At 35.7% G+C, this 26,677-nt stretch overlaps 5 protein-coding genes across 5 annotated transcripts; 3 read left to right on the forward strand and 2 right to left on the reverse strand.

Annotated features, from left to right (window-relative positions):
- Positions 1 to 5,158: 5,158 nt before the first annotated feature.
- Positions 5,159 to 7,451, reverse strand: LOC128865887 (uncharacterized). Its single transcript, XM_054106278.1, has 6 exons — positions 7,202 to 7,451; positions 6,893 to 7,043; positions 6,084 to 6,834; positions 5,955 to 6,017; positions 5,682 to 5,877; positions 5,159 to 5,632 (listed from the first exon to the last, which is right to left on the reverse strand). Exons 1-6 carry the CDS (start codon positions 7,286 to 7,288, stop codon positions 5,465 to 5,467), a joined length of 1,416 nt encoding a protein of 471 aa, XP_053962253.1. The 5' UTR covers positions 7,289 to 7,451; the 3' UTR covers positions 5,159 to 5,464.
- A 4,264-nt stretch (positions 7,452 to 11,715) lies between these two features.
- Positions 11,716 to 16,874, forward strand: LOC128866722 (ankyrin repeat domain-containing protein 13C). Its single transcript, XM_054107663.1, has one exon. It carries the CDS (start codon positions 12,082 to 12,084, stop codon positions 13,747 to 13,749), a length of 1,668 nt encoding a protein of 555 aa, XP_053963638.1. The 5' UTR covers positions 11,716 to 12,081; the 3' UTR covers positions 13,750 to 16,874.
- A 718-nt stretch (positions 16,875 to 17,592) lies between these two features.
- LOC128866667 (essential MCU regulator, mitochondrial) lies at positions 17,593 to 18,347 on the forward strand. The gene is made up of 2 exons (XM_054107568.1): positions 17,593 to 17,697; positions 17,810 to 18,347. The coding sequence occupies exon 2, from the start codon at positions 17,850 to 17,852 to the stop codon at positions 18,135 to 18,137; it is 288 nt and encodes a 95-aa protein (XP_053963543.1). The 5' UTR covers positions 17,593 to 17,697; positions 17,810 to 17,849; the 3' UTR covers positions 18,138 to 18,347.
- Positions 18,348 to 18,893: 546 nt separating this feature from the next.
- Positions 18,894 to 21,844, reverse strand: LOC128865718 (glycerol kinase). Its single transcript, XM_054106002.1, has 8 exons — positions 21,602 to 21,844; positions 21,410 to 21,538; positions 21,223 to 21,352; positions 20,937 to 21,151; positions 20,661 to 20,873; positions 20,136 to 20,581; positions 19,691 to 20,052; positions 18,894 to 19,637 (listed from the first exon to the last, which is right to left on the reverse strand). Exons 1-8 carry the CDS (start codon positions 21,677 to 21,679, stop codon positions 19,420 to 19,422), a joined length of 1,791 nt encoding a protein of 596 aa, XP_053961977.1. The 5' UTR covers positions 21,680 to 21,844; the 3' UTR covers positions 18,894 to 19,419.
- A 1,435-nt stretch (positions 21,845 to 23,279) lies between these two features.
- LOC128868708 (uncharacterized) lies at positions 23,280 to 25,441 on the forward strand. Its single transcript, XM_054111127.1, has 4 exons — positions 23,280 to 23,492; positions 23,634 to 23,759; positions 23,897 to 24,083; positions 24,149 to 25,441. Exons 1-4 carry the CDS (start codon positions 23,465 to 23,467, stop codon positions 24,900 to 24,902), a joined length of 1,095 nt encoding a protein of 364 aa, XP_053967102.1. The 5' UTR covers positions 23,280 to 23,464; the 3' UTR covers positions 24,903 to 25,441.
- Positions 25,442 to 26,677: the final 1,236 nt, after the last annotated feature.

Consider the following 26,677-nt stretch of genomic DNA (forward strand, 5'->3'; position numbering starts at 1 on the left):
CTTATAATTCTGAATGCCTCTTCAAAAGTGAGTTCTACGCTCAATGTTGAGTCGTAGCAGACAGCTTTTTTTGCAATAGCATCGGCTCTTTCATTTATTGGAATACCAACATGTCCAGGCGTCCAAATCACCCGAACACTGTCAAAACCGTATTCATTTACCTTTTGTTTAAAAAGAGTAACACAGCAGTTGTTGGAGCTTGCTTTCTTGAGCAGCAGACATGAACTCAAACACAGATCTTACTCATTTTGCATTCTTTCGCAATATCTAAGGCCTTAAACAAGGTTCACAACTCACCAAAAGTGGAGGAGGTTCGCATTTCTATTTTAAACAAATGCTCCGTGTTGTTTATAACATTAAAAATGCCACACCCAACGGCATTAAGCTCAACAGACGCATCAGTTGCCAGAAGATCGACACCATCTCGCTTGAGTTCATCGATTTTTTCAGCAAAAATAGCTTTAATTTCATGATTAGAAAATTTGCTTTTAGCTCTAGGCAAGGAGTCATCTATCACCACCAAGTTTTCACAGTTTACAGTCATTAAGTTTACATTGGTATTCACAAAAATCTCTTCAAACTTTTTGAAAACAAAGCTATAACTGGATTTAACCTCTGCAGAGTTTTCAATCATTTTGTAAATGCTAGAGTTTGTTTGTTTTAATTTTACGATTTCTTTGGCAGTAAGCCAAAGAGACCTTTCAGTGGGTGGTAACTCATAGGCAACAGCATACAGCAAGGGAACTGGTGTAGCTGGACAAACCCCTAAACTTCTCCTAAGGAAGAAATTTTGAAAGGTAGTAATCTTTCTGATCACAGTCTTATTTGCATGATCGGTGGTGGTCCTACAATACTCAATTTTTGATCTTATAAAGCTTCTATAGAACTTCATAGCAGTCTGAGGGTGTAACCCAGGCCTTACAGAAGTCAACATCTTGAAAAAAATTTAAATTGAAGGTCGAGTCCTTGATTATCTGATCATAATGCGTTCCTAGGGTCAGTGATGAGCTTTATACACGACCAAGGAACTTGATACTTTTTGTCTGTTTAATCATCACACTGCCAAAATTATTGTTCAGAGTTTTACGGTTTCCCTTTGCAACATATGTACATCAAGTTACATTTCTCAAGGTTGAAAGACAGATTTAACGTATTTGCCACAAGATTAAACTCTCGAACTTTACTGTGGAGATTGGCCTCAGCCAAATCAAAATCTCTATGATATGAGGCAATAATAAAATCATCCGAAAATTGATAGATGGAGGTACAATTATCCTGAATATCGTGCAACTTAGCCGTATAGACATTAAAAAGTATAGGCGATAAACAGCTACCTTGGGGTAAGCCGTCATTTACAACAACCGAATCCGTACCAATTTTTAGGATTCTACTGGATAGGAAATTCGCAATCCAGGACGTATAATGACCCTCTCTGCCTTTTTTCCTGAGTATATCAACTAACAGATTACCCCTTACACAGTTATAGGCATTTTCTATATCCAAAGTAAGGAGTATAACCTTAAGACCTCTATTTTTCCATATAGCAATTTCATGTTGTAATTGATTGATGCACATAGCAGCCGATCTATCCTTCCTGTACGCAAAAGGGTTCCTGGGCAGGGCGCGACTCCCATCAAAGGCATCGGTTATTCTTAGCTTGAGCATTTGGTTAATTAACTTTAACATGACTGAAATCAAGGAAATAGGTCTAAAATTTTTGAAGTCTGTGAGGTCTTTATCTTTTTTTGGAATGGGAACAATCTTAATACATCTCCACGATTCTCTAATATTATTTGCAAGAAAAGCATAATTTAGAGCTGTTAAGAGGTTGCATAAGCTTTTGTCAGAGAGAGCGCGAATCATGTCGTAGGTTATTCCATCACAGCCTCCTGCTGAGCGCCGTTTTTTGGCATTAAGCACCGTGACCACTTCATCATACTGAAAGGCTAGCCTGGATACAGGAGTTGTAGTGGGTAATTCCTGCCAGGCAACAGAGTTGGGTGGTACCTGTGATTTCAAATGCTTAAGGTGCACAACATTATTGTCTGAGTTCCACTTAGAATCTGCAGAATATCCATTTACTCCATTTACATTTTACAAAAGTCCACGCCTCTCTCGAATTTGAATTACCATTCAGCTCCGCTATTTTTTCCTCAAAATTTTCTTTTTTGGCCTCTTTTACTTCAGCTTGCCACACCTTCTTGCGTTGCAAAGCTACTTCCAAATTTTCCGGAGATGGGTAGTGTTTAGCTTTTTTGAAAGCAGCAACAAGTAGACGATAGGACTTGGCTAGTCCCTCATTCCACCAAGCCTTTGGTTTGCATTTCTCAGACCAACGGAAGGTGGCAGCAGATATTTCTTCTTGAAGTTTATTTTCAATCATATCAAAAGATGGATCAAAGGAAATATCCCCTAAGGCATTTAGAAGCTTCTTTTTGACCAGAAATTCGGGATTGTTAATACTAACTTTGGAGAACTCTATTAAAATTGGGAAATGGTGGCTACCACCAAGCTGAAAAGGCAGAAGATTCCAAGTACAGTTGGTAGGAGCATTTGTGAAGGTTAGATCCAAAACCGACCCATCGGCCCTGTTTAGATCTCTTTTAAAAGTAAAACAAGAATTGTTCAGACACCAGAAATCGGATGAATTTACAAGTTCAACCAATTTCTTACCTCTGGGTGAATTTAAACTGTCACCCCATACAGTCGATCTGGCATTGAAATCCCCACAAATTAACACATTTCTAAAACCGTTTAGACACTGAAACAACCTGTTGACTTCGGTCGCAAATTCATTTAAGTGTAGACTTGGAGGGAAGTAGACCGCACAAATTACAAAGTTTGGGTTTAAATTAACCGTCTTTGCAACAATTATATAAAGATTAGAAGAGAACGTTATACTCTTGAATTGAGTTTTTTTTCAAGGCTATGGTACACCCCCATAGCCATCTGGTCTGTTTTTTCTAACCATATTAAAATTCATAAATTTTCTACATTTATTTTCATTATACTCAAATATTTCACTAAGACAAACCACATCAACACGATTATTATTAATATAATAATCAATATTGTCTATATTTGTCTTCAAGGATTGGCAATTATATTGAAGACATTTCATCTAATGAATTTACAGATGCCGAACCGCACTTAAAAAGTGCTACGTCTCGATTAGCCAAAATCTGATCCCTCATACTGCTCAGTTTGGTGACCTGGGCAAGGGTCTCAGTATCATTAAGTCTTACACAAGTAGCTTTAGCTATCTTCACTAGCTCCCATAACACCTTTTCTAGCTGGGAAGTGATTTGATAGTCTTGTCTTTCAAAGACTGGAGACACACGATACTTGGTATTTTTGTTCAAGACCTTATCAGGCTTGACAGATGACTGTTTGGGAATTGCACCCTTCTTGACAACTGAGCTATATTTCTTTTTAGTCAAGGAACGATTTATGACTTCATTAGAGTCGATCATGTTGTCATTCTAAACCAGTACCGGAAAATCCGTATCTTCAACATCTAAGACATCGAAGCGGTTGTTTCTTTCGGAAAGAAAGTGTTGAGCACTTCTTTACGAGATAACTTTTTTACGGTTTTCCGTTTATTAATTTCATTTTCCTTCTTCCATACTGGACACTTCTCTCTGTCTGAATATTTATGGTCGTTACCTTTGCATAGAATGCATTGACTTATTTTGCAGGGCGGTATACAAACTTCTGTACTACCACAGAGCAAGCAGCGCTTACTACTTTTACAGCCTTTTTGTGTGTGTCCTAATCTTCCACAGTTGTAGCATTGTCTAACAAATGGAAAGTAATGTTCTACTTGAAAATTTTTATATTCAAGCTTGACATCCTTAGGTAGGCTGTTGCCCAAAAATCCCAGCTTAACTGAGAAGGTTGGGAGAAATTTGCTTGAATCTTCCGGATCACGTCTAAGAAAACGCTGTACGAAATTTACCTTGCTAGAAGACTTTAACTCTTTCAGGATTTCTTCATTGGAAAGGTAAAGCGCAACTCCTCGAATTACGCCATATGTTTCAAAGGCCGTTCTGGGAATGAAAGGCTTTAGTTTCATTTTTAAAATGTCATTATTGGTGACGAAATTTTTTGCCGATCTGGGATTGAAGAAGAATACTTTATAATATAAGGTGATACCAACTTTTTCAATTAGATATCCTGTATTTTTACGTGACGGATATGCTGATATAGACTCATGCCATTCCTAATTTTGATATTTTTAAATAAGTCACACTCTGAGGTGTCTACCAAAACAAACGATTTGCCTATAAAATTGGATGGATAGTAAACGGAGCTATCAGATTTATTTGTATTCTGGATTTTTTTGGGAGTTGCATTTTATTCAACTGTACCAGTTTCAGCATTACAAATATTTTGAATTTTCACGGAGTCTTTCGAAGATTTTACAAACTCATACTCCATCATCTCCTCACTCTCATTTCCATCTGACTGAAATCCACTCTTTTCAACCGAAGCATGTGGCTTGGTCGGATCAAGGATATGTTTCACTCTTTTTTTCTTAAATATCTCGCTTTGACCTTTATTTTTAGTCTTTCGCAGATTTGTATCCACTTTTTCACTAGCAGGTTTATGGATCAGAGATTCATTGCTAGCGCAAAATTCCTCAAAATCCTTGAGGACGCCATCGCATCACCTTTTTTGCGGTAAGAAAACTCTATACGTTAGCCTTTCAGGTAGAAATTCCAGGAAGTAATAAAAAAACACGTGGTTTTCACAGACAGAACTATTACTAAACTAAACTCCGCTAAACTCCGAATTCCGCGGAAAAAAATGTCCCTATCTATTGTCTCTTTCAATTTCACTACGCCTTTTCTTTTTTTGCTAAATGAGCCAGAGCACTAAAAAAACACACCGATCACAGCTGTGTCACGAATGCGACTGTCGCTATTACTTTACATAAACAAAATTCATGAAGAATATGGACTTGTTCGAGACACGTAATAAAAGTGGCAATATTGGATCTCGAGCGAGACCTATTACTCAATATTGAATTGTAAATTTACCGAACTCGGCCTGATTACTCTTATACATATCTGATCACAAACTTTTAAGATCAATGAAAAATAATCGAATTCGTGAACAAAATCAAACAAATTAAAAAAAAAAAACAGAAACTAAATTCTGTAATTAACATTTATTTAACTTACCAATATCAAATTTATTCCAAGAAATCCACAAAATTTGCCAAATACACATTATAGATTAGAAATATAACTTAATTTCAATATTGGAAATTTCTAAGTTTGTTATAACTAAATGGTATTATTTGTGGCGCTATATTAAAAATAGGAATGGTCCAATTGCTTATACATACAATACATAAAGTTCCAACGATTTTTACTAAATGCAATCCAATGATATTTTAGTTATTTCAAAAATTAGCCATATAATTATTTTTCTCTTATAAGGGAGAGAATTTCATTGCTTAGGAACCAAACAAAAGTTTTCCGACTTTGAGGCAAACGAATACTGATATACCAATAAAAATTGTAGTGTACTTGAAATAGCACTTTAATTTAAGACGTTTCCGTTCCGCTACATGCTCATCATAGTCAATATACAAGGGATTTTTTGTTGGACTGAATGATGCCAGCTAAAATAAAAGAAGATTAGTGAAGGAATAAATATGTTAAAAATATTACATATTTGGTAGTTTTATGTAGTTCTCTTATTGTCGTCCGGTATGCATTTACGTTACGTTGCAATATTTGTAGCTGCTCCCGTGAAACCATGCCTAATTTATTGGACTTTATATGCTGCTTTACAAATCGGAGTGTGGCAGTTATTATGACCAAATGTTGTAAATGATTAGCGGTGATCATTAAAATTTCATAGAAACTAACAAATAAAAAACGAAACTTTATTTCCTGAACGCAAAAAAGTTTCTTTGAAAAAACAATAAGTAAAATTCTTACTTTTCGTTTGAAGATCGGCTTACTCTGCCGATAGACTTTTTGGACCAATGATGCAAATGAAAGCTGTGTAATGAAATATTTGGGATTTTTTTGCTTAAAGTAATGGTTTAACATATGAACTTAACTCACTCTAGAAGGCCCTTCATTATTTTCATTCTAAAAATGGGATATCTAATGCCAATCTCCTTCATTTGATCATCATTCATAGAGAGAAATTCTGACAGTGAAATTCGATCTTTTGCGAAATATTCCAAGTATTTCTCAATATTTAATGATGAAAGTATTGCGTTAATTTCCTGAAAATACTCTGGACAATCAGATTTCAAAAATATTCTAGGTATGTAATCACGCAGAGTGTTGTAGCCGAGAAATTGTGGTGGAACAACATATGTTTCATTTTCTTTCGGTAGGAATTCTAGTAGATCGTAAAATCCGTGAAATTGCGCTACTTGAACTGGTGTATAACCTTTTCTATTCGCAATAGTTGCATTAACGCCAGCTTCCGCCAATAATTTTACCACATCCGTTCGATTATTTTCTATGGCATGAAATATTGGTGTACAGCCTTGATTATCAATTGCATCGAATGACACATCTTTTATCATTCGATTCACTACTAATGTGTATCCATTTTTGCAGGCGTGCATGAAAGGAGTTGTTCCATACTTGTCGGAAACATTTATAACAGCACCATGTTTAAGTAAAAGCTGAACTATTTTGTCAATGGTATGAGGATCCTTATTTGTGCACTCACATGCCAACATGAGTGGCGTTAGTGAGTCCACCTGTTTATTAACATCCGCTTTGAGGTCTTCTAGCAAGCATCTTACAACAGACAATTGTCCCTCACGACAAGCAGTCATCAACAAAGTAAAACCCCCTGAAATTTAATAGTCATTAAACAGAACTTAGATTTTTCTCATGCAATTACTAATTACCACTTATTGGATCATTAACGGATATCTTTAGTTCCCGAACTTGTTGCATTAATTTTTCAGAGTCCCCGTTAAATATTGATTGCAATACCTCTGCATTTTTATTTTGCTGCTGTTGCCATAATAAAATCGTACGATTTTGATTTTTAGAAGGCTGAAAATGCAAGGAGTTGAAAATGTGCATATGTGTTTACAGATAACACTGGCCGTGACAAAAAGCGAGGTAAGGCATAATGCGCACGCCTCATGTCCTTGAAAATGAAGTGTGTGGAGTTGAAGGTTCCAATTATAAATACATCATCAATTACTAACCATATCACTAAAATAAAAACCTTCGTACTCATCTGAATCTTCAGAGTCAGTCATTGGAGGTCTATAATTAATTTTTGGTGTAGACATGTTTCTGCTGATTTATTTAGAAATCACAAAGCACGCAAACTTCACTATCTCAATATAGCCTCCCACAAAAAATTTACATAGCGCGAATATCGAGATCAAAACAAGTTTGCTAAAAGGGAACAAAGGAGAATATGCGATTGTTTAGAACCGAAAAGGTAAGATCGCTATAGTAGCGGATTTGTTTTTTTTTTCTTGGCAATTGCTGGTTGAAATGTCAAGTACCCTGCTTCATTGCTGTTGCCCTATTTGCGTGTTTACATTCACATTCAAAATTAATTACATGTCAAGTGGAATTTATTTTTCGCGATTTGGGAAAACTTTAGTATAATGTATATCGCTTTGAAAAAAGGTTAAAAGGGGAAGGTTGAGGGGTGTATCCCCATCTTAAAACTGAAAACCGAACCTACCAGAGGCTTATAGTTTTAAAGTAATTTAATGTTAAAGTTCTCTAATTTAGCGAAAAGTTGGTGTTGCCATACGCCTGAAATAAAAACGAAGTTCGTATGCAGGGATGTTCAGTGGGAGGTTCATTGTTAAACTGCAGTATTTTTTGCTGTAATTTAAAATTGAGAAATATTTTTGAAAGTAAAAATATACAACTCATTTAAACTTAAAAAGGGAAAACTTTAGTATAATGTATATCGCTTTGAAAAAATCGGTTAAAAGAGGGTGATAAAGGGGTGTATCCCCAACTTAAAACTGAAAACAGAACCTGCCGGAGGCTTATAGTTTTTAAGTAATTTAATGTTAAGTTCTCTAATTTAGCGAAATGTTGGTGTTGCCAAACACCTGAAATGAAAACGAAGTTTGCATGCAGGGATGTTCAGTGGAAGGTTCATTGTAAAACTGCAGTATTTTTTGCTGTAATTTAAAGTTGAGAAATAATTTTGCAAATAAAAACATACATCCCATTTAAACTTAAAAACAATAATATTAAGCGTATCACAAAAAATAATAAAGTAATTAAAATTAAATTAACTAACACAGTATTTTTGCGTATAACTCCTTATCGCGTGGGCGGCCTTTGGCCGCGCTTCAAAAAAATAACCCTCATCAGTCCAACTCCGGCTATGCAATCCACAGTCTTTTCGCGTGGGCGGCCTTCGGCCGCGCTTCAAAAAAATAACCCTCATCAGTCCAATTCCGGCTATGCAATCCACAGTACTTTTGCGTAGAAGTCCTTTCCGCGTGGTCGGCCTTCGGCCGCGCTTCAAAAAAATAACCCTCATCAGTCCAACTCCGGCTACGTAATCCACAGTATTTTTGCGTAAAACTCCTTTCCGTGTTAAAACCATTGAACCCAAAATTAAAACATCATATGCGTGTATGTAGTAAGGAGGCACAATAACCCCCATCCCCATCATTAACACTAAGCTCAAGTACTTAATTTTTGTTTTCATTTGCAGGCATCCGGCAACACCATACTGTTATCACTCCAATCTTCTTCTTATTCGCGTTTAAAATTGGAAAGTGATTGCATGGGCAAATGAATTTGCATTTAATTTTAATAGAAATAATTAGAATATTAGCATAAAAATCAGTAAAAACACGGATGTGAGTGTATATTTGGTGAATTTTAGTGAAAGGTCAAAAAATGTAGAGTGTAATGTGGCAAATTATAGTGAAGTTCCCGAGGGCATTTTAAATGCAAATAATTAAAAAATTATTATTTCCCGAATAATTTAAAGTTATAAAGAGTGTTCCTTAACACCTCACTAACATCTCAACCAAGTTTCATTAAAAACAACATTATAGTTTACCAAAAATTCCCAAATATACATTGTTCTAAATTCCAGCCCTTAAAAACAATGATATTAAGCGTATCACAAAAAATAATAAAGTAATTAAAATTAAATTTATTAATTAACACAGTATTTTTGCGTAAAACGACTTAAAAATAACCCTCATCAATCCAACTCCGGCTACACAATCCACAGTATTTTTGCGTAGAACTCCTTTCCGTGTTAAAACCATTGAACCCAAAATTAAAACATCATATGCGTGTATGTAGTAAGGAGGCACAATAACCCCCATCCCCATCATTAACACTAAACTTAAATACTTAATTTTTGTTCATATTTTTATTTCATTTGCAGACATCCGGCAACACCATACTGTTGTCATTCTAATCTTCTTCTTATTCGCGTTTAAAAATGGAAAGTGATTGCATGGGCAAATGTATTTGCATTTAATTTTAATAGAAATAATTCGAATATAAGCATAAAAATCAGTATAAACACGCGTGTGAGTGTATATTTGGTGACTTTTAGTGAAATGTTAAAAAATGTAGAGTGTAATGTGGCAAATTATAGTGAAGTTCCAAGGGGCATTTTGAAGGCAAATAATTATGAAATTATTATTTCCCGAATAATTTGCAGTTATAAAGAGTGTTCCTTAACACCTCACTTACATCTCCACCAAGTTTCATTAATAAAGACATAATAGTTTGCCAAAAATTGCCCAATATACATTATTCTAAATTCCAGCCCGACAGGTTGAGTCCAGAGGGAGAGGGGTGTTAGATGAGTGGGTTTTAAGGGGCGTGTGGTGGTTAGTGTCGTGCGGGGTCCCTTCACATGCAGGACATATGTTTGGTATGTCGGGATCAATTCTGGATAAGTAGGAGTTTAACCTGCTACAAAATCCAGAACGTAATTGTGCCAGTGTTACGTGTGTCTCACGGGAAAGCTGGAGCTCTTCATCTGCTGTAGGTGGTGGTTGGTCTCCGATTACGACATTCGGGGGTCGGGAGCTTAGGAAGGTGGTGACGGTCTCCCGATGAATGTCGTTCATTGTCTGCCTAAACACTGTCTGTCAACGTGTGTTAGTTTTGTCCTGGATCTCGTCGGCATAATTGAGGACGTGTATCCTGGCGTGCCTGGGAGGCGTCTCTGGCTCAAGCAGATGTCTGCAAGGGTGAAACCTGTGATAGCATCCTAACAGGAACTGATTGCTGAGCAGTTTATTGTGCTCCATTGCAGGGAGCATCTGTGCCTCGTTGTGAAGGTGTTACAGAGGGGACATCAGGAGACAACCCGCCGCTTTCCGAATAGCAGTGTTTTGGCAAGTCTGGAGCTTTATCCACTGCGTGTCACTAGTTCCAGGCCACAGACAGGTGAGGCGTAGTTAAGAACCGGCCGGCCAATTGCCTTAAAAGTAGATAGCAACAATTCTTTGTATTTGCCCCAAGTGCTGCCGACAAGCGTTTTGAGGACCTTGTTTCGATTTTGGACTTCAGTGGCCATTGTGGTTGATTTTTACCTTGAGTTGCAGTTTGACCTCCTTTGTCCCGGTGGTAAAGAGGGTAGCCGTGGACTTTGTGAAAATGCGAGAAAGGTCGGTAAGGTAGACGTACACGACATTAATGTCGCTGCCTGACGCCTTTATCGTGCTGTCTTCAGCGTATGAGACCAGGGAGACTCCATCTGGGGGTTGGGGAAGCTTCGATAGATAGATAGAACGGCAAGGGTGAAAGGACACCACCCTGTGGAACACCTTGCTTGATCTTCCACTGTTTGGATATTTGATCTCGGAAAATCACTGACAAGTGACTAGTAGCGTGGAATTTAAGTCCAACGCTACTACGACAGTCCTCTAGCAGGGGCGGTTTAGGTTAAGCCCGCGGTAGCGCTGTGCACTCGTCAGAAACTATGCTGATGTGGGGCTGGGGCCAGGTGTTTTGTGAAGAGTGGGAGTAGGAGAGCCTTAAGTGTCTTCACTACTGGGGAAAGGAGAGTTATCGGACGGTTTCAGTAGCGGGACCACTCTCCCTGCTTTCCACTTGTCACTGATAATGAAAATAGCCACGGACAGATTGAAGACCTCTACAGTATGTTTAATCCGTCGGAGCCAATGGCTTTAGATGATTTGGTTTTGTTGATGGCCCCATGAACTTTGTCATAGGAGAAAGTAAGTGGCGCACTGTCGTTCGGCAGTTTTTGCAGCCGTCTGGTGGAACGACGCTTGGATCTGTTAGCCGGAGGATGCAGTGTGAATAGTCGGCTTAAATTATTCGCGAATCGCTTCGGGTCCGAAGAAGTGCAACCGTTAAAGGTGATGGCCACCTTGTCGTTGTGCTTCGTCGGGTTCGACAGCGACCTTATGGTGGACCAGACCTTACTTGCACCAAAGCTGAAGTTGCAGGTCTTCAGGTACTCAACCCATTTGGTCCGCTTGTGTGAATCTCCGATTTGAGATCCCTAATGCGGTGATCCCCAGGATCAAACTGGCGTAGGTAATCACGCTCTTGTGTTTGGTTGTTGTTGTTGTTTTAACAATAATAGAAGCCTCGTCACTGTAGGGTGTACCACCAGTCTTCTCTTGTGTTTGGTAGTTTCTATTGCTTTCGCCTACTCTTCCTCTTCAGAAACAAGTAATTCCCCTTTTGTTTGTTTATTCGTGGAGGCTGACGGCACCGCCAATTCGGAAGGTGCAACCCTGTTCTCTATCATCCTTGACGATGGTCTATGAATTTGCCCTGAAACCAGCGCTGTCAATTTTTTAAATTATTTCATTAAAATCTATTACCCATCGAGAAACAGCTGAGCAAATGGGAGGGTAGAAAATCCGAAGCATAATCATAGAGAGTAATAGCAACCCTGAATACTTCAAACACGAAGTTGAGCAAAAAGCGGAAAGATTCTGTTGTGGAAATTCAATAATTTTAAGCAAAAGGAGTATATAAATACTTAATATTCTAATAAAGTATATAATTAATAGTCTAATGAATTGTAAGGAATTTTAATATTGTGGAAAACCTACTGTAAGTGGTAAGCATTTTCGCAAAAACAACAATGTCGAAGGAAAAAGAAGAAAAACAAGAAAACAAACAAACTGACCAGAGCGCAGGTGGCAGCGGCAATGGAAAATTTGGATTGAGTCCGGAATCTGATGGTATTACAAGTTGTGGCGCAGGCCATTGTAGTGCTGTTCAAGGAGCGGAATATAAAGAGCACAAAAAAACTGCGCTCGACGAGTCACCGCCTTCAGTATCACCCGCGGTATCACTAACACCGACTCCTACTCCGTCTCCAACTACTGACAATCGGCGGGAAGGCATGGGCGCCTGTTCAACAAACACACTTTGTCAGAATGAAGATTACGCATTACACAAAAGTGTTTTTGAAGGCGATTTTAAGCGATTAGCACGACTTATTCAACGATCTCCAGCCGGTTGGCAGCCTCAAGAAAAAATCGCCTGCAAAGATAAGCACGGTAATACACCCTTGCATCTGGCTGTTATGCTCGGTAGAAAGGAATGCATACATTTGTTGCTCGCTCATGGTGCGCCAGTTAAAGTAAAAAATAATGAAGGTTGGTCACCGCTAGCTGAGGCAATCAGCTATGGTGATCGTCAAACAATTTCGGCCGTGCTGCGTAAACTTAAACAGCAGTCCCGTCAGCATATGGAGGCTCGGCGTACTAAATTAGTTCGTGCTCTTCAGCAAATGAAAGATTTTTACATGGAGTTAAAATGGGATTTTGCATCCTGGGTTCCACTAGTATCACGCATGTTGCCGTCCGATATCTGTCGTATACACAAGTCAGGAGCAACACTTCGACTCGATACGACATTAGTAGACTTTAATGATATGCGCTGGGAAAGAGGTGATATTTCTTTCATCTTTCGAGGCGATCGCCCGCCACATGAATCATTGACGGTGTTAGATAACGAATATGAATGTTATCAGCATGTTCGATATGAAGATGCAGATATCGAAGACGAAGTGGATGTGCTGATGTCCACGGACATTTTAGCGGCCCAAATGTCAACAAAAAGCATACAATTCGCTCGAGCACAAAGTGGCTGGATTTTCCGCGAAGATCGAAAGGAATTGGTTAGTGGACAGTATCAGTGCGACTTATATTCAATACAAGGCCTAGTCCTGAAGCAAAGGAAAAGGCGGGAGCACCTTTCCCACGAAGATCTTCAAAAGAATAGAGCTATTGTCGACTCGATAACCCGAGGGGGTCGTCGAGCAAGCGTAACCAGCGCGAATGGAGCAGGGGGATCCAGTGGCGACTCAGCAAATGGATCCGCAACAGAAATGTCACGAAGAAGCTCATTGCAACCACCGAATCCACCTACAGCTACATGGGAGGAATACATTAATGCGCCTGCCGGTAAGTGCCCCCAATTGGGACGTCCACCAGTACATAAACAATCAAACAAAACTATACGGGCCACGGTAGCTATGAGTAAAGATTTTCCGCTTAGTGTAGAAATGCTGCTAAACGTGTTAGAGGTAATAGCGCCCTTCAAACACATAAATAAATTACGGGAGTTTGTTACATTAAAATTGCCCAGTGGATTTCCTGTCAAAGTAGAGATACCTGTGCTTCATACTGTAACAGCAAAAATAACATTTCAAAAGTTTGAATTTCGTGACAACATACCAGAAACCCTGTTCGTCGTACCATCGCATTATGTTGAAGATGCACGTCGTTTCCCAGACTTATGACCGGCGGCGCCTCCACAACAACAAACAGCGGACAGTGTTGATTTGAACCGAAATGCTACCAGCGAAAGCTCAATACCTACTCCAACAAGCACTAGACCGAAGTCGCATGCCAGTTTCGACGAAATAGATTAGTGTACATACATATACAGAAAACCAATGAGGATCTACGATAATCGCAGTCAAACGTTATCTCCGAGGAACTACTAATATGTATTACAAGACTATTAGTCGTCGTATTAATTGAGTATATTACGTTCAAAATCAACAGGATGTTTAAAGGAGAATTGTAAATACCCAAATACAGATTATGGTGCATTTATACTGTTTTTCCGGCGGCTTTATTATGTATTTTGCCCAAAGACAATGTGTACCCATATGTGCGTATAAATAAATACATGCATATATGTACACAAATGGCAAATGTTTGAAAATACATACATATATTAAATCCGTATCCAATCATACTCCGTCGCGCCTTATCAATGAAAGGTATATAATTTGGTTGAATTAAGGAATTGAAATGCTGCTAGTAAAACGGTAATTTTAATTTTGACACTATCTTCTGATATCATTACTTGATTTGCTGTAATAAAGTGTAATTTCACTTATCGGAGTATGTTAAGGCGCAACACAAGCATTAATATTTGATTATGCCTGTGGCATCAAGGCGTATTCTCAATTCAAACATAGGAAGTTTTCGGTTTTATGTCACTTGTGTTTTTTTGGTAAACCAAAAACTTGTTGTTGTTGTACGTATATACATCTGACCATAAAAATACCATTGGCTATAGAAGGCATATCAGTTTAGTATGACATCAAAAAAATATTAGCACATAAATATTATATTCATGAAAGGCATTAAATATTGTTATATTGTGTTAGTGTGTATATATTGTTTGCCATTACCAATACATGCATGTTATTTTAATTTATTGTCGCAAATCATATTTATATTATTACGCAATTAGTTAATTTTTCCGCATAAAATATAATATTCACATGTTGATAAAATGGAAAATTCTGCTTATCATTCTCATTGATACGAGTTGACGCTATCTATAAAGCGTGTATGTGTATGTATATACTACTTTTATGATTTGTTTGCAGGCTGTATTTCTTCAATGCTAAAAAATTAATTTAACATTAAAGAAAAGTGTGGAATTGTAGGGGCTTTTAATACTTTTTCAAAAATCTTGTCGTTTAAGGTCAAGGTTATGATAGATTTCACTTTTTCTGGACGTACATAAACGTGTATACAATTAGATGTATATGCATATGTTCATTATATATATATGTACATACGTATATAGTTTAGTGCATATATTTAAGATGCAATTAAATCGTAAGCATAAAATTAAATACCATGGCTACAAAGGCTAAATGTAGAACTTCACTGTTAGTAACTAGGTTACCCAGGAAACACCGTTCGCAAAACTTAAAATTAATATAACTAGTTTATTAATACTTGATAAAAAATTATTTAATGCATTCCCTATTCTCAACTTGCGAAAAGCTATTTGTCACAATTTCGTAATTTTTTTTTATAATCTAACCAAAGTTTTATTAACTACATTTCTGATTATATACTATATGCTCAATATTTGAACTCTAAAAGTATTTCAATTGTTTTTTAGTTGATCTGTTTTAGGAAAGTGTATTTTATTGATGTATCCTTGAAGAAAATAAATGTGTGAAATAATTAATACATGTTTTAAGATTTTTCAAAAAAAAAATAATAATATGTAAAATACTTCTCTGTGCGAACTGGTAGTCAATTAAATATTATGGTTGATGCTTAACTTTAATTTTAATCCTAAAAGATCTTTTGCTTAACTTAATTTTTCAGCATTCGTAAATGTATGCAAGTACAATTGTTACCTTTGATTGTTCGAAATGTTTGATGAAGTAAAATGTCACTATGAATTATAAAAGTGTGTCACATTCAGTAAATGCATACATTTGTATCTTACCACGTCTTAGGTTCAGCTGTAGCAAAACATATATAAAAGTTATTTGTGCTAATGAGCTAAAGAAAAAAACTCAAATCAAAACATTTACGTCCCAACTAGAAAAAAACTTTCTCTACATATACATACCCGAAAATAGAAATTTGCAGTGCAACTAGAGCCTAATGCACATATTTCGTGTTCATGTATTTATGTGTTTTATTGAGTTGCGCAAAAAAATAATTACATTCATCTTTCAATGACACACAATACAATACATATACATATACCTATATACATTTATAATAAAAATTGTTGAAGTGCAAAACAGCTAATATAAATTAATGTAAGCAAGAGTGATAATATTAATTAAAAAAGTTTTAATGGACCGGAAAAAAATATGAAAAAGAAAAAAGGAACTGGCTGCCATACATATTTGAATACTTGTACATGTTGACATTTGTTTATTTAAACAAAGTCGAGTAACGTCACGTACCGCCTAAAAATTCATTACTATTCTCACAAAACTACAAAATGGCAATGTGTTATATGTTTATATGTAAAATAAGTACATATTATACACTGACTACTAAATTTATAAAAAAAATTAAATTTTGTACTTAAATATAAAGGGCAGTGCTCAATCACGGCTTTCATAAGTAAAATCACGTAAATAGATAAACTGAAATCATTACCACGTGCATGCGCACTATTTATGTTATGATTATAAAGATAATAGCGAATAAATGTTAAAGAATTTGATGGAAAACACAATTTATGCTTCGATCACTGTTTATATATCTTTTTTAAGGCAGTTAGCCTTTATTTATTAAGTGATTTCGCATTTTTAGTCATTTACATTTGTAAGTGATTGCCCTAGGTTTCTTATTGAATATTATTATTATTTTTTGTTTAATATACAATAATATAAACTAGTTGAGACGTTCAATATAAGAAAAAATTTAGATAATTTCGCTTTTTAAAGAACTGTGTAATCTTGATCACTTTATGACTACTAATGTAATGCTTAATATATAGCTCTATAAGTTCCAAACCAAAGTAATATCGTAACTTATGTCTCAACATCTAAATGCCTTTCACATTTTCATTCAAAATGTAACATACATAAATATTATTTGTACAATAGAATTACATATATCATGCAATAAAATTAATAAAGATGTATAGTAAAGATGTTTCATTATGTGCTGGCTGGTAGGACCATATAAAATATACGAGTATACATACCTATTGAAATGAACCTCCACAAGAATTAAAAAGAAAGCGTACGTTTCCAATACCTTTGCGTTTCTTCAGCCGAATCTACGCTACCGAATACTAGATTAACAATTCTCAATTCTTTTTACCATGGAATTACCAAAATTCGTAACTTGTCACCTAACGTAATGCTGTAAAAAATGTTTTTTTTTTTTACAAAAGTAATAACATTATCTTGGCATAATTAAGGCTGCTTCGCCAGTTTTTGGTTTTCCTTATAAATATTTTAAGTCATCTGCAAACTGCAAAACTATTTTTAAAACTACCTATATGTTTCATAATCACAAATGCATTATATCGTCCCCTTAGTATAACAATAGCCTATGTGCTCATAGGCTACTATTTTTTTTATTGAATTTTTGGATTCTCCATCGTCGATTTTATATGTGGTCAAAATTTTGTCAAATTCTAGTTCCACAAAGTGGGTCAAAACGTCAGTCAAAAAATAATAAATATTTACAGACATAACGAGATTTGAGTGAGAGCTACTTTCGACAAAAAGTTTGAAATTCATTTTCTCAAAACATCAAAAAATTTATAGGCTATTTTAATACTAAGGGGACGATATATTCTTTATCATATTTATATATGCCATAATCAAAAAATTGTATACAGTTGAAAGTAATCGGTTACTAAAAGCAACCTTGTGTCCCACGAACAGCTGATGCTACTCCAAGGAAAAACAAATACAAAAGAGCTTTCAAAAATAAAATTTTATCTGGTGGTAAGTCATATTGGTATATTTTTATTTGAGTTAATTTTAAATTTATTTTCCTTGCGAAAGGTGTCATAAGCTAATAATATTATCAATATATATATACATACGTTTGTTTCAGGATAATCGGTGGCATTTCAACAAAAGCACAACTAGTAATAATGGCTCTTTCTCACCTTATACGGCCATTGTCGGTGTCGCATAGAGCAATTAATCGATCACTAAGGATTCGTGCTAAATTAGAATATATTGCGAAGAATACACATTTTCGCAGTGGCGCATTAAAACCTAAGCCAAAGCAAACTCCATTTGGCATTGTGTTTGTTTTTTGCGCTGTTCTACCCGGTTTGTTCCTTGGGGCTGCTATAAGCAAGAGTGTGGCTAACTTTTTGGAGGAAAACGACCTCTTCGTCCCATCTGAAGATGACGATGACGATGACGACGACTAAAGTACATTGAAAATTGCCAACAATCGCAATCCCAATAGCTATTTTGTTTCAGAATAATAAAATTATTTTAAATCAAGAATAATGAATGGATGAAGTTAATGTAAATCAAATGATTGTTTCGAATTATATTTTTAGTTAAGAACTGTATTGTTTTAATAATTAAGCATCTTTAAATTGATAATAAAGCTTGTTGACTTAATGCACAGTAAATATTTGGAAATTATAATTGACAATAAACTGGAGCATACGGGTTAAAATAAATAATTGGCGCGTACACTTCTGTTAGGTGTTTGGCCGAACTCCTCTTCCTATTTGTGGTGTGCGTCTTGATGTTGTTCCACAAATGGAGGGACCTACAGTTTCAAGTCGACTCCGAACGGCAGATATTTTTATGAGGAGCTTTTTCATGGCAGAAATACACTCGGAGGTTTGCCATTGCCTGCCGAGGGGCGACCGCTATTAAAAAAATGTTTTTATTAATTTTGCTTTCACCGAGATTCGAACCAACGATCTCTCAGTGAGTTCCGAATGGTAATCACGCACCAACCCATTCGGCTACCGCGGCCGCGCCACATATGGGTTAATAACCTTTAAAATGTTTCGCGTTTACAGGAATGGCATGAAAGTATATATAATACTTTTTGTTACAGCTTAAAATGGCTGGATTACCGACAACCTAATATAATGTCAATTTCACACCGATAACTATAGCTTGATATTTTCCTATTCTAAATTAAAGAACACATTTATGATTCAACAATTTTATTAAATACATTCCCAACCGAATTAAAGGCTTTTCTCAGTTCATATGAAATATTACAATATGTAATAAATTAAAAACTTAGTTAACATAAGCCTTAGATGATAATTTATATAAGATTTTTCTACTTTTTTAAACCATAGATGTCGTTTTTACTTAGCAAGATATAAACTTATGAAATCTTCATGGCATTACAAATGTAATTTCACAAATCACAATAATAGATAATGGAAATAAATGCAAACTATGCAGTGTTCAACCACTCTTAATCGTGCAAAATATCACACAAACTGCTAGAGTTGTGGATTAAAAAGAAGCGTATTCAGCAAATGGCATGACTAGATACACGCACACTAAACTTTTTGTACGTTGAGACAAGTACAAATTAGACATTAAAATAAATAAAAATTTAACTACAATTAAATTTATAAATAACTAATCTAATAATCCTATTACAAACTACTAATCATAGGAGTATATTAAACCAATCAAGCACTTTCGAATCTGATGCACATTATGTGTTTATACAATATTGCGGCCATGCAAAAAATTTGCTACGAGCAAGAGCAAAAATGAACTTGTTATATATATGCTACCAGGTAGCGAGCGACGTATAGGAAGATTGGGATCACTGTCACGTTGCGCGAACAGTTCCAAATCTTCCTCGTAGGTGGCGAAATTATTCCAATTTAAACATTTTTGCACTGCATAGTTCCACCGTTTGTAAAGTTGTTCGCGCCCTGTTACAAATAAAAATGTTTACCAATTTTTTGAGTTATGAAAATTTTCTTACGATTTGCAGTCGTTGTTGGGCTAAATGCGTCCACTGGTGGTGGGTACATCACTTCTGCCTGCAACAAAGATACCACTTTCATGGTAATACCAGCGCATATCATGGTGCCTAATCCTGCCGGTGATGTTGTCTGTGGCTTTTCCAGCAAACATCCTACAATGTCTGCAATGAATTGCACGAAAGCGTTGTTTTCCGCATAGTCGCCACCAAGTATCAAGCGCTCTTTGGTGCTTTTACGATTCCATGTGGGTGTATCCTTTTTAAATGCGTCCAAAATCTCATGGATTTGAAACCCTGTCGCTTCGTAAGCAGCTTGCGTAACATGTTCCGCCGTTGTAAGACTAGTCAATCCCAGCAGGATTCTAAATAACATACACAAATTCTATTTATTATAAAACTTGCATCCTAACTGTAGCTGTTCATCGTTAAAGCATTTATATCTTACCCACGAGCATCGTAACGCCAATATGGCGCATATAATCCATGAAAAGCAGGCACAAAAGTTATTTCTGAACGCTTTGCTGCTAAACCGCATTCTGCATTTAACATTCCGGACGAACAAGAAGACGAGATCATGGAACTTTCTCCGAGAAATGTGTTAAGCACTTCTACAACATTGTCATTAGAGTTGATTTCAGTGCTTATACGTAAACCCTTTTTAAGCCAATTAACCGTAGCACCAGCATTGGAAATAGCACCTTCCAAAGAATAAAAAGCAGGTACTTTTGGGCCCAATTTGTAGGCCGCCAAAGACAGCAAACCATGAGAAGATTCGATCAGTTCTTCGCCAGTATTTAACAGTACGAAACAGCTGTCATCGATAATGCAAACATTTTGGCCCACTTTTGTTTGTAGTTGCCCCAACAAAGCAGCTGATTGTTCACCAATGCACTGCGATGGAAATTTTCGATATACACAAAACGTACCAAATAAATAAACCAAAATAAAAAAATGGCAAAATTAACAATACCGCTGCTATAGGAAGACCGTTCAATGCACCCCCAATGACATAACCATATAGCTCAGAGTTAGAGCGTATACGCGGCAGTATTTGCAAGGGAATACGAAAAAAATTGCATAGCTTTACGTCCCACTGTAATGTGTGAACATTCATTAGACTTGTGTATCCTGCGTTGGTAACATCTGTTGAGTGCACACCACTTATATTGGAGCCAGTGAGATTCTATTCAGGCAAATATACAAAGACATGATAAAAGCATTGCTTTCTTTTAAAGTAAATATCTACCCATAAAATCCATGAATCAAGTGTGCCGAAGAGACACGTACCCTTTTCCATAGCTGTGGAAACAGCAGCCACATTTTCTTGCAGCCACTTAATCTTTAAAGCACTAAAGCACGTACTTAAGGGTAGTCCAGACTTGTGACGCAAATAATTCACATCATAATTGACATTTCCAAGCATTGTTTTCAAAAGTGGAGAAGTCCGACAATCGCTCCAACCTTAACCATTTACGCAAGGATTGGTCAATGTTACTACAAATCTCATTGAAATAAATTATAAACTATATTACCAAGAGCATTGTATAAAGAGCCGCCAGTCTCTTTGTCCCATAAAATCGTCGTCCCCCGTTGACTACAGATTCCAATAGCTATTAAATCATAAGGATTTATTTCCAAAATAATTATGTTTTTGTAGGCAGTCTAAATGGAAAGAACCAAAATTTAGTGAACTAAAAAATCATAAATAAGGCATTATACCTCGATGCATTCTTGTGTATTTTTCCATATTTCTTCAGGATCGTACTCTAGCCAACCTGCATTGTGGACAATTTGCCGTAGTTTCACCTCGTGAAAAGTTAAGACTTCCGCATTTTTCGTGGAATAAATCTGAAAACATAATTGTTTTAACGAATTTAATCGAAATATTTCTTTTAAAACTTGTGTACCTACAAGGAAACGACAGTACGTGCTGTTCACGTAGATCACACCAATTAATGGGCCAAAGTTCCCAAAACTTGGGCTCGCCATAACATTCAACTGAGAGATTAAGCCCACCCTTGAAATCGAACCAAACTTTACAGAGTATCCAATTTTAATCAAGTAAGGGTATAGTTTATTTTATTTACAGAAAGTAAATAGCTTTGGCAAACATGCACACAGAACTTTGTATGATTGCATAAAAACTATTCGCTTGATTTCAATTGGCCTTCTATGACATATGCTTGATTACTCACCGGTGTCTGTCATGAAAGATCAAGCGAAGTACAGTGACAAAAATTTCATTTTAACGTCGTTACAATATTCACTATGACAGCGCAATATAATATACTACCGCTTAAAAAAATTAAAATCGTTTTTAATTCGATCTCCAGAGAATGTTAATGTTTGACAATTCACCCTATTCGTAGCTCGTGAGACTTCTCTATACATTAACGTTCTCTGCAACGTATTTGATGAAAGTCTTACAGTAGAGGTTAAAAACAAATTCTAATAATATTGAGTTTTTCTTAAACAGCAGGAACTATCAAATAATATGCCTCAGTGAGGTTTTCCGTCGCGATGACAAAGGGAAAACCAAAAACCGTCTAAATTTTGAATGAAAAACTACAGAAAAGCAGTCAGAAGTTTTAAGACTCTTTACTGATGCTAAATAACAAGCCAAACGCTAAAAAAGTGTGGAGGTTCATTAACAACAATAAAGGTAATCCCAAGAGATCGAAAAATGTGGAATGGTCAGAATAATTGAATGCCCTCTTCCTTCAGCACTTTAAAAAGCAAATAACCGCTTTACAGAAAAAATCAAACAACTGTAGATTAACTTCAAGTTAGAAGAACTCAGCCGTGTCTTGAAAAAAAAATCTGCATTAAGAAATTCATTAAGAGACACAATAGCTTTAATTTCACAATAAATATACAAAAAACAAAAATAGTTAACTTTGCCAGAGGTAGAAAAAAAAACAATTAAGAATAAATGTAAAGGATCAAATAATAGAACAGGTAATATGGCTTCTGTTATGGTAACTGCACACTTCATATATTTGATCGAGAGAGCTGCAAATAACTTCAAACTGATCAAATCGGACGCATCGGTGGAGGCAGGGGTAATACCTGAAATTGGAGTTACTCTATACAAAAGCTTTGTTAGGTCCAAGTTAGAGGTGGCTAAGTCAACTACAAGTGGTTTTGGAGTAAGAAATCAAGGTAGTGCGAAGATACCTAGTACCATATATGTGCTAGCCAATGAACTCGAACCCAAAGAAAGGAAGAGTTATTAACAGTTCGTTAATAAATAAAGTTCAAATTCACCAACAAAACTGTGTATAATAGCATAAAGTTAATTTAAAAAGCTTATATGCATACACAGATTGAAATTTTCACAAAAACCTACGTTCTCCGAAATTGAAAAATTTGAGAATAGTAAATAATAAAAAAAAAAATATAATTTGATCTCATCAGCTAATACGATATGGCATTTAAATAATTTAATCATTTGAATAAAACATTTCATATGAATCTAATTCAAAACAAAATGTTTGGACAGGACAATGATGGTACACGCGACACCTTCCGGAAACTAGCAAAACTATAACAAAAGTAAGCTGAAGTTTCCATGACAGCGCTAAAGGACATGCGCAGGCATTAAACAATAACAAAAAGGAAAAAGGATGCAGGAGCTGTACCAAGCGAACGCTGTTTAATATTGCTTTTACAAAGAATAATTCAACAAAAAATCTTAACACTACGAATTATATTTATATATAATAAATAACTATAATTTTAGCTAAACCATAACACAGCACGCTTCCTAGTAAAATGAGAGAAACGTATGGACCAGACTTTGGTAAGTTTTCATAAGCTGTGGTCGTCATCCACCTTTACAATAGCATGAAAATATACGTACATAGTACGTTCATCCATATTCATGAAATTTAGGGTGGAAAAGAATACTCCATTTTATTTAAATAATCCAATTGAATTTTAGATGATCATCTGATACGCTTGGTACGAGACAATCCGGCCATTTATGATGTCAACCATGAACACTACAGGCGATACCAAGTTAGAGTCGCAATCTGGGAACGTATTGCTGCTGAGATGCGAACCCCATGTAAGTAGCTATGGATCATTTTGAGTAATACTTGTGTTTTCTCGTGTGTATCTGAAAGAAGAACCTTTACTTTTCGGGTTTATTATATATAAATGTGTGCTTTGTATTTATTTATGCAAATCATTATCAACTTGCAGCTAAATTTCTTCAAACGAAATGGAAGAATATACGATACAATTACTTGCAAGAAATCAAGAGCTTGGAGACCGGATTGGCAAATGCAAATATACGTAAACGACGATTTACTGAAGACTTATCGTTTCTGCAGAATACAGCGCAAACTTACAAAAAGGGAATGTTTATGAACTCATCATACAACAGCTCGTAAGTCCATGTTCTTTCTCTTGAATTTGATTTATGTTTACAGACATCTATTAATTTGCGACCAGTGATAACGATAGCAACAGCTACTTATATACGGACCCTCAGAACGCCAGCACTTATGAAATTATTGAAATCGATCACAGCGACGATGATACCACAGCGATGGAGTACGATGCTAGTGATTATAACGTTGATGCCGTTATGCAGACACCTCAATTTCGTAAGCACGACAAATTGTCTTTAACAACGAATAATTATTCTTATGGTGATGATCAACTGCTTACTGAGTTGCCTGCCTCAAGCAAATCGGAAAAGGCAAAAGAACCACAGCCAGATGTAACCATTGAACAGAAGGTGAAACTAACACCGCCTCAAAAGGCCTTCGTAGCTCCTGAAAATGATAATCCAAATGCGCAAATGGCAATAGCCCCCCCATCACCGTTGCAATCAAATGATTCAAGCCCGTCACCGTTGCTAACTCCAATTGTTGTTATGGGTAATGAACAGAAGTTTGCTTCTAATGGTGAGATATCTTTGAAACCCATACCAAAGCAAGCAGTTACCGCACCAATACAACGACATAAAAGTGGTGTTATCGATGTTGATAAGGGGACACCACACGACATCGTGTCAAATGCTACAAAGCGGAAATCAATGCCCGCTCCTTTTCCAGTTCTAACGCCTATTAATGATCCCATCGAGCTATACTGTCTCTCGCTGGTAGACAGTTTGCGTAGCATGCCGCGTGCAGAGCGGGAGCGAGTTAAGTTCGAGTTTGCTAAAATACTTAAGGACGCCAAGTATAAGGATCAAAGTTAGTCAATAAAACAAAAACGAAAGTTACTGAAAAAGTAATCATATATGTTGCGCTCGACTTTGAAAGCAACACTTTGCTATCTATGTCCCTTCAGTATTGTCTGCTTTAATATTCATAAATACAATATTAGTTGCACAGCATGATTGGCTCTTACATTTTATTTTATATTGCTCGCTTCAGAAATCTGTGTAATACCGGAACTGCTTGCATTAAAATACTTCTGACTCAAATAGGTATTTCTACACGGTTTTTTGCTGTCGTCAATCTTGCAGTGCAACTACAATATTGCGTTCACGAATAATCCCTTAATTTGAAGCTGGTGAATCTGAATAATGAACTCTTGCATATAAAGCATGCATACCAGGAAAGTTTATTACAATTAAATAATTTGATTTTCCATAAGAAATTTAAATAACACCGTAATGTAAAACCTAATTGTGGCATTTAATTGCAATCAGATTATTAAGTATCAAATAAAATTAAAGTGTACTCGTACAAAAAACCATCTCAATAAAAAAGCGCTTTATGTTTTTTATCTTTATTTACACGGCTCCAATATTGACTTAAATCTCTAAATACATGTATTCTACTCCAAGTAATAGATAGTATATATGTATGTGGTCGATGAGTAGTTATAGGATACTGAATAAAGATTCCAATACCAGAATATTTTCGAGAATCGTGAATATTTATGACATTCATGACATGAATTCCTTATTGTTTTATACATAAAATATATAATTGTGTTGGTTTTTTGACTTTAGTCTTCATTTTAAATGAACTGATAACATACATATGTAGCTATTTTAAAAATTAGAAAATGGTATAATTTTGCTGCGCATATTTCGCCATTCTTTATTTCGAAGCTATTCAATTCTCCCTCTTAGGAAAAAGCACTTTTATGACTAAGCTGAGCTTGATTTATTTGTATATGTTGTTTATGCCTATCTGAATTCTCTGAATTTTGTATTATCTACAACTAAAATATATAAAAGTTTATATATTAATGAGAACAGGTTTCTTTATATTAATATAGCATAGATAACTCTGTACGAATTAATGTCACCCTATTTAGACAGCATTTTTATTGCGAAAAAAGTTTACTTTTACGTGCACGTATGCGTATATATTTTTCTAATATTTGATTCACGTAAGAATACAATTTGTTTAGTTATTTCAACATAAGTTTGGTAAATATGGAAAACTTAGAAAAATGTCGGCTTTATACTATTTTAAGCTCCAGCCAACATGAATACTAACCCAAAAAGTAGTTTTAAATATTTCCTATAATCGACGTTCGAAATAAGGAACTGTCCAAGTTACTTTTATTTTCACAATCAACTACAATTCGTTAGCATTTAAAACTGCACGAGGAAAAATAAAGGCGTATTATTCATTCCGAATAAGATAGATTGAGAATTTGTTAATAGTGTGTTTTGATTTGACAATGAAAATGTATGTATGCTCAAAGATGCCCAAATCAAAACTAACACATCTTCAGACCAAGAAATCAGATTTTAAACACTAAATGAAAGTAATTTTTGTACAACTTAGATTTGCGTTGTTTTCACTGTATATAGCAATTATTCTAAGCTACAAGATTATTACTGTTGTTCTTCCTTCATCGAGTTTTGCCACTTATCAGGCCGCTAGTTTCGAAAAACCTGCCTTGACTTAAAAATCAATATCCCTGCCTAAAACGTTTTGCTTAAAAAATACTAACTGTAGAAAATAGATGGCTAGTAAGAATAATCAAACTCTTGCCAAAATTTAGAGT

Source organism: Anastrepha ludens, chromosome 6 (genome assembly GCF_028408465.1).
Source record: "Anastrepha ludens isolate Willacy chromosome 6, idAnaLude1.1, whole genome shotgun sequence".
Taxonomy (NCBI): domain Eukaryota; kingdom Metazoa; phylum Arthropoda; class Insecta; order Diptera; family Tephritidae; genus Anastrepha; species Anastrepha ludens.